A 12,277-nucleotide genomic window follows, 5' to 3' on the forward strand; every position below is an offset into this window, starting at 1 on the left:
TTCATGAAGGTGACTCCGGGGCAGAGGAGGCTCAGGCCCTGAGCCTTACCTTTTCAGGGAATTTGCAACGTCTTGCACTTCCCTGGTCTTTCTGCACACACAGATCTTCTTAGGAAATATGAACAGGATGGGGCTCTGGTGGTAATAATGTGTTATGACCATTCAGATTCCAGGTAACCAGGTTCTGGGAACCAGTGGAAAAGGTCTTCCAGAAGGTGAGGGAGATGAAGCATTTTCAGCTGCATTACTCAATGTCCAGCTCACAGTAACCCTGAGAGGAAGGCGAGTCAGACACAGCAGTCCTCACCTGGGCGACAAGAGGTGACATGACTTGTCCGGGGTCATCCAGAAAATGTCCATACCCCAGATCAGAAGCTCTTTCCAGAAGGCAAAAGCGTGTGGTCTAGAAGCCTGAGAGTAACTCCAGCCCCACACCCTTGGTGCTGTGTTTGGAGGCAGGACTCCTCATGGTCACTCCAACAGCCGACAATTACTGGGCACCCGCCAAGGGCCAGGCGCAGTGCGAAGGGTTGACAGGTACCACCCTGGCAATCATCCCCATTTTACAGACACAGAAACCGAAACCCAGAGAGAAGGCAAGCTAACTGTTCTCAGCCCGTTGCATATACGATACTCACTTAACTGTCATAACAGCCCCATGAGATGTGAACTGTTACCTCCATTTTATAGAGGATAAAACCAAGACACAGACAGGTTGGGCAACTTGGCCAGAATCACACAACAGGCCAGTGACAGGGCTGCTGGGAACACAGGTACAGTGGCTCCTGGCCCATGTTTTTAACCACTATACCATATGGCTTCTTTTAAGCAGTAGCGAATCTGGTGGGTCACAGAGCAGCAGTTTGCACCCACCTCGCTCCGACCCTCAGCCCGCACTCCTTTTCTCTGTGATGTGCCAACTCCCCTTCAGCCTGCTTCAGACCTGCCTGGCTCAGTGTTCCCTGCAAACAGTGACACTGGAAGTCGAGAAAGTTCTGGCACGGTCATCTCCTGACAACACAGTGGAATGGGGCCTACCCTCGGGAATGGTGAAGCAGTCTTTCAGAATCTCTGGGCTCCCACAGACCACGGCCGGCATCGTGAGGAGGCCGACGTCACCAGCAGGATGTGCAGGATGGGGTCTGGGCAATGGACACACACACTTTGAAAAGTGGCCATTCATAGTCTGTAAGCATGGGCAGGGGGAAATGAGAGGAACTTTACAGTGGAGAAATCTAACCAACACTAGCTCAGCCAGGAGATCAAGGCCAACATCAACAATAATCAACCATGTACCCGTGATATGCTGCGATGTGTCACTAATACAATGGGGTGAAAAATGCCACTTTACCGCTATGTTGTTCTTCCCCCAAACCCGTAACTCCAGTCTAATGATGAGAAAAACATCAGAGAAATCCCAACTGAGGGACGCTTATAAAATATCTGACCAGTACTCCTCAAAACTGTTAAGGTCATCAAAAACAATGAGGCAAGTTGGGAGAAAATTCCACCGCCAAGGGAAGTCTAAGGAAACGTGACGACTGAATGTGATATGGTATCCTGGATGGGATCCCGGAACAGGAAAGGACATTAGGTTAAATCTAAGGAAAACTGAATAAAGTGTGGGATTTAGTTAATAATAACAGATCGATATTGGTTTATTAACTACAATCAATGTCCCATATTAAGATATTATGTTAATAATAGGGGAAACCGGGTATGGAATATATACCAACTCTCTGTTCTATCTTCATAATTTTTCTATAAATCTAAAACTTTTGAAAACAATCCAGCACTTGGATAAAAACAGTGATACAGATGTAAAGGATATACAAAGGCCCAAAGTGCCAAGGGCCAAAGGGGCCTCTATGAAGTCAGGGTGAAGATATGCACAAAAGCACACACATGTGCACACACGCATGAAGATATCTGGAAGGGTGGACACAAAACTGAAAACTCTGGAACTTCAGAAAACACACACGACCTACAGGGCCAGCGTGCTCCTGTTATGTATTCAGAGGAGCATGTGCCCCAGCAATACCCAGGATACCTGGCTCGAGAGGACAGAGGAGATGATGGAGTCCAATACCTGCATTACTAGCTGGGGAAACTGAGGCCAGGAGAGAGGTGGAGTTGGACAGCCTACATCCTAATCTCTTAGTCACTAGGTGACTTTCCTCTAATGACCTCCCCTCTCCGGGCTTCATGTTGTCCATTTGCAAAACTCACACATTTGACTCCTGCTCGCGCACGGAACTGTTGGGGGGCTAGGCAGATAACGGATCTGCTCGACCGTTCAACAATCCCTGCTCCCTGCAACTCAGTGTCATTCATTATCCAGGGGCAGACATAACCCCTGTGGTATGTGTGTCACACAGCAACGGGACAATGTGATGTCCCACTCCAGCTCTGAGATGATAACTGGCTAGACCACCTCTGGGGGCAGTGCACCCCACCCCGCACAGTCCTCTCCACCTAACTAGGCACCGGGTTTCTCCTGCCGGCAAGTGGGGGAGATAGTCGTTGGCGACCAGGACAGCTGGAGGTGTTTCTAGATGGCCTAGCCTGGGAATCACTGCCTTAGGGGCACTGATAGGGCATCCACACTTCACAGATGAGGTAAGCCAGGCGGGAGAGGGGTACGAGGTGGGGCAGCTGAGCTCTGATGCCTCCACTCTGCCCACTAGCCCCTCCTCACAATGAGGGCCAAAGCTCTGCTATTTCTCCTGAACTGTGTGGCTTACATCTGGCTTCTCGCTTTGATCGAGCTTAGCCTCACTTGAGGCAAAACTGAGTATTCTCTACTCACCCCAAAGCCCCAGGCACAGGGCTAGGTCCCCCCAAAGTGCCAGCACAGGGCTAGGGGCAAAGCCGGCCCTCGGTTTTTGGTTGATGGACCCACAGGCCAACAGAGAGAAGCTTCCACAAATGCCTCAGAGGCCAGGCCTGAATGGGAAGCCTGGAAACATGAACACAGATGGGCCAGCATCTAGCCTGAGCCAGGGAAGTGCAGGGATGCCCTCGGTGCACATGGGGGTGGGAACCGTGGACTGTAGACAGCACTGGCTGGGAGTCAGGGAGCCTGTCCTGCCCTTGCTCGGGTAGCCACTGTGACCCTGGAAAGTCTCTCCCTCTCTCTGTGCCTCAATTCCCTTCAGGTGGACATGAACACCCTTTATAAAGATGGGGGCATTGCAACTGAGGGGTGTTTTGTGCACAGACAGGCAGAGACACCCTCTTCCTCACCTCAGATGCCCCCTCCTCGGTGTGCCCTAAACAGAGCCGGTCAGAGCGCCAGTCCTCATGCCCCAAGGATGACCCCACCTGACTCCTCCCAGGCACATAGAGAAGTCCAGACACCAGTGCTGCTGAAGTCTAGACACTACACCCAACGCCTGTAGGAACCCTGACCCCAAAGATGCCAATCTGCACCACAGGCCAAGTCAGGAGAGTTCTCCATGCCTCAACCTGCTAGGAGGCAAACCAGCAGAAAGGGGGCACAGACCCGAGGGAGCAGTGGCCCCAGGCTCCACTAGGACCCAAGATGTGTAAACCATCTATGTCATATGGAGCTGGTTTTGTCCAAAGCTCGTCAGAAAATCAATCAACTGGAATTTTTATACTCCCTACTCGAACAGAAACCAGGGTTAAAAAGGGCCAAGGGCCCAGGCTAGTCTACAGAGTCCAAGTGGAGGCACAGCATGGCTAAAGCAGAGCGCTATTGCTCAGGCCTGGGCTCCAGGGACCCTAGGGGGAAGAACATGAGGCCTAGGAGAAAAACAGAGTTTCGTGACCTTTCCAGGGCTGAGATCTCACCAAGGTCTGAATGAGACAGTTGGTCTCCCTCCTCCCCACTTCTTTCTGCCTGGACTCAGGGGTTTGTCAACATAAGCATGAGCCTACCTCCAAAAGGCTGAGGAGCATACAAGGCTCCAAAATACCTTTTCTTCTTCCCTTGCACCTTTCCGTCAACCTCATTTATATATTCAACAAATATATTATTCATCTCATTCCCTTGGAGCATCTGTCTCAATTCAGTGCACAGAGGAAAGCAATCAGATGGGGCTAATTCACACTAAAGTGAAAAGGACTGGCAGGCAAGTGGTTCCATGACAGGAATAACTGCATGATTTGGCAGGAGTTTACGACCCCTAATTGGAGCTCCAAATGGAAGGCTATTTGCTCTGCCTACTCTCATAATTCTACATCCTCTTGTTCTGGCCCCACAGAGCTGCTAAAAGCTGCAAGTTAGGTCATAACTTCCCACAGTAGCCAGCGTAATGCCACCGTAACAACTTCTGTAGCCCTGGGACTCTCGTGGAAAGGGGGGAGGGGCTATGCACAGGCGGGGGATGCCTGCCAGGTCTTGCCTTCCATATGTGTACATGCTCGGTACACGTAGGCATGGTGCACACTCACATATACAAAGGCATGCTCTAGATGAGCTGCTGCTTGAGGCCAGGGAGTCCACCTGCGGGTCTCTCACGGCCCATCCATAATGCCCAGTGATCCACTCCCCATCTCAGACACATCAGCCTTCCTAAAGCACAAGTCTGGTCAGGTACCTCCAAGTCAAAAATGCCCACAAAGACCCTGTCTCCTATGGACAAGGGCCAGCCCCTCAGCCTGGCATCCAAACCTCCATGACACATGCCAACATTTCTTTGCCCATCTTCTCTCCCACTACTTTCCAGCATGTGCTCTGATATGTTCATCACAACAGGCAGGGCGCTATTTCCCAAACACACGCCGTAACTTCCCAGTTGCCTCAGCTGCTCGCTACCCATTTCAAACAACGAACCTTTACCCACCCTTCAAAGTCCAACTCAGGGATCACCTCCTCCACGAAGCTCTCCTCTTTCATGCCAAATGCCTGAGACTCATCCTTTTCTGAAACCCTCAGCACTGTGTGGCTCTCCCTTGTGGTTTTCTTCACATCCCACCCTAACTGCCGGACCACGCCACCCACCCCACTGCCATGAACCCATGAAGCGGCAACCTGACAAACATATCCGAGACACCCAGAGTGGCCAGCACCGCATCACGCACACACTAGACCCTTGGCAAAGAACATCTACTGGCAAAGGATTAAGCACAGGACAGGAGAGCCTTCCAAGAGAGACTCCTGGGGCCTCTGGCCAGCCTTACACACTGCTGATTATCTGGGCACCCGCCCTCCCTGCCCAGGGAGAACACCACAACCACGGACCAGGCATCATGGCTCAGCCTCAGTGACGCCTGTTTTTATGGCCCATGTTGCTCAGCTGGAGCCAGCAGCTCCTTGGAGCCATGTGACACAGGGGAGGGAAGCCGGCAGTCCCCGAGGACCTATTCTTCACTCCCTGTAGCTCCAGCTGGGTAAAAACTGTTTTCTTTTCCATTACATAAAGATGTTTCCAATGGTGACAAACCTACCAACAGATAAAAGCCCTGTGGGTGTGATTGAGGAGCGGAGGGAGGCTGCAGGTCAGTGGCAGGACCGGCCAGCCAGCCACACGTGACCCCTCCAACAGGCAACGGAAAGGGAGACCAGCTCTGACCTAAATCAGAGCCAGCACGTTCTGCTAGCAGGGCGCCTCAGTCCTCGCTCTGCAGACACGGTCTGGGGGGTACTGCTCCAAAGGCGGACAATCAGAGCAAAAACACGTGGGGTTAAATGCACCCCACCCAGCCAGGGCCTCTGCACAAGGCTGCAGTGAGGAAACCAGGTTTCGTAAGCTTTATGGGGCTGCAGGGGTGCAAGAGGCTGGACATTCAGGTCTGGCCATGAGAATAAGCATGGGATGGTCACCAGAACCCAGGCTAAGAGGCCCAACTTGCCCTACAACTCAGAGCAGTGCCCTGACCTCAGTTCCTTGCTTCCTGTCCTGTTGGTATGCAGCTACCCGAGGTCCCTCTGAGAGGGCAGACATCCATGGGCATAGAAAACCATGCAGACCCTCATATGTACAGGCTGATGACATGGGGCAGGGGGTAGTTGACACAGGCTGGCTTTGTAAGGATCACCTTTGGCCCAGTAACTCCACCCATGGGGAGTGATCATAAGGAAATAATCCTAATTAGAGAAAATAATCTTTATGTATGTGTATATTAATCACAGTGTAATTTGTGATTGTAGAAAAAAATAGAAAGTGTCAGATAGCTGAGAACAGGGAAATGATAAAGTAAACTAAGTTTCACCTACTCGATGGAGCCATTCAAAAATTTTTCAAAGACTATGATTACACAGATAATAGTGATGAGTGACGTAATTGAAAATGTCACAATACAGCTACACTTGTACAATTTCTTACATTTTTTGAGTTTAAATGTTCAATTGTACATTTTGATATGTACAAAAAGACTGAGAATGTTTGAAATATATGCATAACTCCCACTTTGCCTAAGTTTTTAAAAAGCTATGTGCTGGGGCACTTACGTGGCTCAGTCGGTTGAGCATCCAACTTCAGCTCAGGTCTGGATCTCACAGTTCATGAGTTCGAGCCCCGCATCGGGCTCTGTGCTGACAGCTTGGAGGCTGGAGTCTGTTTTGGAGTCTGTGTCTCCCTCTCTCTCTCTGCCCCTACCCCACTCATGTTCTGTCTCTTTCTCTCTCAAAAATAAATAAACATTTAAAAAAAATATAAAAAGCTACATGTTGGGAAAATATTAGAAGAAAGTCTGTTTATGTAGTAAACGGGTAACTTTTTCTATTTTAATGTAGTTTTCAGGTATTCTTTTATGAATAAAAGGATATGAATAAAAGAATCTAGTTTCTTTTAAACTAGAAAAAGAAGTAAACATATTTTAAAGGTAGCTCAGGAACAAAAGGGTGACCCTTAGGCTCCAGGAAGGGGAGGGTGACGAGAGGCTTCAACACAGAGAAATAACCCGCATGTCTAGGGCAAGCACCAGACAGGACCTCCTGAGACAGAACTCAGAAGAACACAAGCTTTTCTGACCCAGCCTTCCTGGGTGGGACCAAGTGCTTATGACCCACCGCACTCCCTTTCTCATTATCCCAGAGGAAAAAGAACTCTGTGAAAGAAACAAAATAACCAAAGTAGCCAAAATGCACTAATTACACAAGAACAAAACCAACAACAAAGCACAAAACAGCAGTAATTTCTATGATTAAAAAAAAAACAAAACAAACGAATTTCAAAAAGGCAGCAATAAGGAGCCATGACAAACTCAAGACAGCACTAACGGTGCTGGAAAACAAAGCATCCTTCCAAAAATTGCAGGATGTGCCGAAGGATCTGGCCGGCAGGGGTTCCGCGACACCGCCAAGTGCTGTGCGGCAGCCAGACTGCTCAGCAGAGACGCCCGGACTCCGCAGGAACTCCCAAGACTGCTCGTTCCGTTCTACGACTATCAGATTTTAGTAACTCCCAGTAACTCTCTTCTTAGGAAGTGGACTCTGGGCAGATGTAAAAGTGAATCTCTGGCAACACACTACCATCCACCTAAAGAAGGGACTCCCTGTTTGGGCACATCAACTCCTTCCCCACCTGACACCGGCCCCTCAGAGGCGTGATCCCACTTGGACGGAAACTGAAATCTGATCTATTGCAGACACAGCAAAGCTCTGGCCACAGCCTTGTCCCTGCAGACATCGCCCCCCTGGGCAAGGCCAGGCTTTAGGGCAGGGCCAAGTCAGAGAGCAGAGGGGTGGCAGCCTGGGGCTCCCAAACTCTCCTCATCTCCCTGGTCCTGCCTAGCGCTGTGAGGCACATCTAGCGTTGCTTTGACCATCCCCAAGGAGCTGTGTTTCCCCTACCTCTGGGTGGCCCACAGCATGACCTGGCCTAGAGTTCAGCACATGCTGGGTAGTGACCTACCAGCTGATGAGGGAGTGGGGGTGTGGGGGATGGGATGGAGGGAGGGGAAAGTCAGGCAGGCCTCCTCCCAGATCTCCTGCTGTCCTTTGTCAGTTCTTCCCTCACAGCATCTCGCTGAGCCAATCACACATGCAGGACAAAAGGGCTGGGGCCAGGCCCTAACGGCCCATCTAGCCAAGACATTTCAAATTAGTTTAATCACGAATCCTTTACCAAACAGAATCCTGCTCCAAAGCTTCACCTATGCAGCAATCAGGATGGACTGTGGAGGTAGAAGAGAGAGGTAGGCTAGGGTAGAACCCCTCTGCCCTCAGCCTCCCAGAACCGCAGAAACCCACAGGGGGATGCCTGTAAGCCTGGACTCCTCTGAATGCAAGCCGAAAGAGCTCACCAGATCAGCCCCCTCATTTTGCAGGTGGGGAGCCTGAGGCCTAGAGAGGCAAAGTGGCTCAGCAAAGGCACACAAGTGGCTGGTGGCAGGGCTGGACTAGCACTTATGTCTGTCCTCCCAGAATCCAGGACAGCAGGAACCACACCTTCCTCCCATGTGCATCACCCACGGCACCAGCACTGGTCCTGCCCAGAGGGATGCGATAGAAGGAGCTACTATTTGGAGAAGCAGCCCTCCAAGTCAGACTGACCGGGGCCCAAATCCCAGCTCTGCCACTTAAATGGCTGTCTAACCCTGGGCAAGTCAACTCCTCGGTCTCCCAGCTATGACGGCACAGGGCGGGTGGGAGGACTCGGTGGGCTCACAGAGCTGCACTGGCTTCTGCGAAGAATCACAAATGTTACCTCTTCCTCCAGGCCCTCCTCTCTCCATCAGACTCTTGCTCAGTGACGCTTCCTGAGCCCTTGCCTTCCAGCTAAGAGAACACTCAGAGGCCTCTGTGTGTGCAGGGATTTGCCTTGTGGAGACAAAGTCACAGTCACAGTGGGTGGGCTAGAACTGCCTGTGGACTCCAAGGACACCACACTGCCAAGGGGAACCCAGCTTCAACCTGCAACTCCTGAGCTCCTGGCCAACAGACCCCTTCAAACACTGGTGGCTCCTGACCCCGCCTTCACATCTGGTTTGCTGGGCCAGAGCAGCGGGCCTCCACCAAATGGCCTGGCTGTCCCCTGGGGGATCAGGTTCTGCCTGGTCTGATTGTTGGAAACCCATCCAGTCACAGATCAGGTCGCAGCTACCCCAAGAACCAGGAACTCCTCTCCCCATCCCAAAAACCTCAGGCCATGGTTCACCAGCCAAGAAACTGGAGGGAATATTCAGGGCTCCAGAATCAATCAGGGACCACTGGGAAGAGGAGAACCCAGCAGCCTGCGACACTCCATCAACAAGAACCCTCCAAGGGTTCTAATCCAAGGATGACCGGACCTGCCAGTATTTCCACACAAGCCCAACCTATCACAGACCAGACAATCAATCTCTTCTGCCCCAGAGGCACCAAAGCCCAGAAAATCCTTTGATTGTGCATCGAAGTTTCAGAAAAATCTTAGTTATAATTTGCACCTCTCACATCTAGATTGGATTTTTTTTTAATTTTTTTAAATGTTTATTTTCGAGAAAGAGACAGAGAGAGAGAGAGTGAAAGCAGGGGAGGAATAGAGAGAGAGGGAGACACAGAATCCGAAGCAGGCTCCAGGCTCTGAGCTGTCAGCACAGGGCCTGACGCAGGGTTCCAACCCACAAACCGTGAGTTAACGACCTGAGCTGAAGTAGGACGCCCAACCGACTGAGCCCCAAGACTGGATTTTTTTTTTTCAACGTTTATTTATTTTTTTGGGACAGAGAGAGACAGAGCATGAACGGGGGAGGGGCAGAGAGAGAGGGAGACACAGAATCGAAACAGGCTCCAGGCTCTGAGCCATTAGCCCAGAGCCTGACGCGGGGCTCGAACTCCCGGACCACGAGATGGTGACCTGGCTGAAGTCGGACGCTTAACTGACTGCGCCACCCAGGCGCCCCAAGACTGGATATTTTAAAGTCAGATAAGTACAGGTAAAAACTAGAGAGAACAGGATCACAGATTTGGATGGAGGATTCTCCAGTCCAACCTGCCATTTTACAGATGAACAAACATAGTCCCAGAGGAGAGTGTGTGTGCAGGGAGAGAGTCAGGCCTGGAGCCCAGATGTCCTGCCTGAGTCTGGGGATACTACACTGCACAACTCCCACTGTCCTCGTGAATGGGCCCCAGCGTCTGTGCAACCCAGGGCCCTGCCCTTGAGTCTCTGGGCAGGAAGCTCTCTCACACAAAAGGCATGCCTGGCACCCGTGTCTTCTCCCTCGTGCCTCAGCGGAGCTCTCCTCTCTGAAACTGGAGAAGCACTGGAGCCAGGGGAATAGGCGCAAAAGTCAAAACCCAGGGCTGCCGCCCTGCAGTCCAAGTTACCTTTGGGCATAATCTGATGCATGGCGACCGAGAGGAAGAAGATAGAGTCGCTGTAGTAGGTCCCTGAGCCAGCACTGAAGTGCTTCTGCATGGCCTCCACCACCGGGAAGAGCTTGTCCGTCAGCACGCCGACATCATGGAAGACAACCTGCGGCAGGACACGAGGAAACCACAGGAGTGAGCAAACTGGCTGTAGACACCCGGCACGCGCTGCTTCCCCTCCAGGGGCCACGAGCAGGGCGTCCCAAGCGAGAGTTAAGAAAACGAGGAATGATGGCCAGTCGGCAAAGAGTTAGCTGTGAGGATCGGGACACCACGTGTCAGAGTTGTGCAGGCATGCATGTTGGGGGGCATGCAGTAGAGGAGTGGGAGCAGTCCCCAGTCTGATCTCTGCTTCTGAACTCCAAGCTGGGCCACCCTGAAACTGGAACCTGTGTTAAAACGTCCGGTCCCGAGATCCCGGACCCGCAGCGAGTCTGGGCTTTGCTGCCGCCAGTGGCCGCTACAGGTGTTGGATGCTCTACCTCCCTGTCCCACAGTGTGAATGGGGATAGGGCCACTGGAAAATGGCCCTGGGAAATGCCTAGTGCTGCAGCAGACTCATCCATAAATGCAACCAGCATTTCCTAAGGGTCCCCGACACTTTGGAGGCGCAGTAAGAGGTACAAGGAATAACCAGGCACCGCTTTCTTAGGGTCTAGAAAGGTCACCAGCTGCTGAACCGAGCTCTGCAATTTATGGAGCACACACAGCAATGCCTGTGACAACCCAGGACTTCAGCGAGGCAGATGTCACTATTATAGCTCTATTATAATTACAAATTATTGTAGTTACAAATGAGAAAGAAGATGCTCAGAGAGAGGACACTTGCTCAAGGTCACAGAGCTACTAAGTGGCAGGGCAGAACTTGAACTCTGAATCTGGTCTCTAGATTCCACCAAGTTTCACGATCTTTCCACTATAAATGCATCCTTTGTCTCAACAGTGATGGCATCAGCGTGACGGGGCCCTAAGGAGTTGGCTTTTCCTTGTTTGACATCATTCCAGATTATAAATCCGTCCCACCTGTAGCCCAGCCTCACACAAGCTACCAAATTACCACACACTCCACTCACACAGGCCTTGCACAGTCTCCCTGTTGCTCCGTGTGTTCCCCAACCTATAGAAGACTTCACCGCACGCCAGTAGCACTCAATGCGGCCCAGGCCAGAAGCCTGGACGTTCCTCCTCCTCTCCCCTCAGCCCTCACAAGAGATCTGCTGAAGGCCCCTTTCCCCTGGTAACAGGGGAGTCTGTAAGTCTGTAAGTCTGTAAGTCTGCTTAAATCTCGGAACACCATTAAACTTAGAAACGCTTTCAGATTGTGTTAGCTTCGTCATTCCTGTATCTCTTTGCAAGTCTTTTAAAAATGTATTCACGTTTCTCCCCTAATGAGCTATTTTCCTTTATCCTTTTCCTGGCTCCTTTTTCTTTTTCATGACTTCTCAACCTGAGATGGGGAATCCTGACCAGTTCTGCTGTTCCCCGACACAGATGGCAAACGATGCCTTTCACCTCCTACACCAGCACCCCCGCGCTCCCCTCACCCCACCCATGACTTCCAGGCTGCATGAGCAACCACAGACCCTCGGTTTCCCCACCTCCTGCCTTGTCCCCTCCAAACCAGCCTCTATTGTGCCTCTCGAGCAACTTTCCAAACACCCAAATTCACTTTCCTCTCTCCTTGGCTTCAAAACCTCCAGTGGCTCACTGCCATCGGTTACTGTCTAACTCCTCAGCAAGGCATCAGAGATCCTGCACTGGTGATTCTGGATGCCCATGACACCCTCCCTCCTCTGGAGACTGGGCAGAACTGAACCAGGCTGTCCCCACCATGTCCTGCATCCTTGTATATGTGCAACCTTGTATATCTGGAAGTCCTCCCAGCCCCCATGTGTCCAGTAAACTCTTACCCAGTCTCCTAACCTTGATCAGACATCAGCTCTGGCCTTGGCTCAGCCTCCCACGATTCATCACGCCCTCCTCTGCACTCTCTATCACACGGAGAGAGGTTCCACT

At 51.4% G+C, this 12,277-nt stretch overlaps 1 protein-coding gene across 1 annotated transcript in view; it reads right to left on the minus strand.

Annotated features, from left to right (window-relative positions):
• XXYLT1 (xyloside xylosyltransferase 1) overlaps nucleotides 1-12,277 on the minus strand; it is a 169,925-nt gene that overhangs the window by 128,971 nt on the left and 28,677 nt on the right. Inside the window, exon 2 of the mRNA XM_047875903.1 lies at nucleotides 10,220-10,367. Coding sequence (XP_047731859.1) covers nucleotides 10,220-10,367 — 148 coding nt within the window. The remainder of the gene's footprint in view (nucleotides 1-10,219; nucleotides 10,368-12,277) is intronic.

Source organism: Prionailurus viverrinus, chromosome C2, assembly GCF_022837055.1.
Source record: "Prionailurus viverrinus isolate Anna chromosome C2, UM_Priviv_1.0, whole genome shotgun sequence".
In the NCBI taxonomy this organism is placed as follows: Eukaryota; Metazoa; Chordata; class Mammalia; order Carnivora; family Felidae; genus Prionailurus; species Prionailurus viverrinus.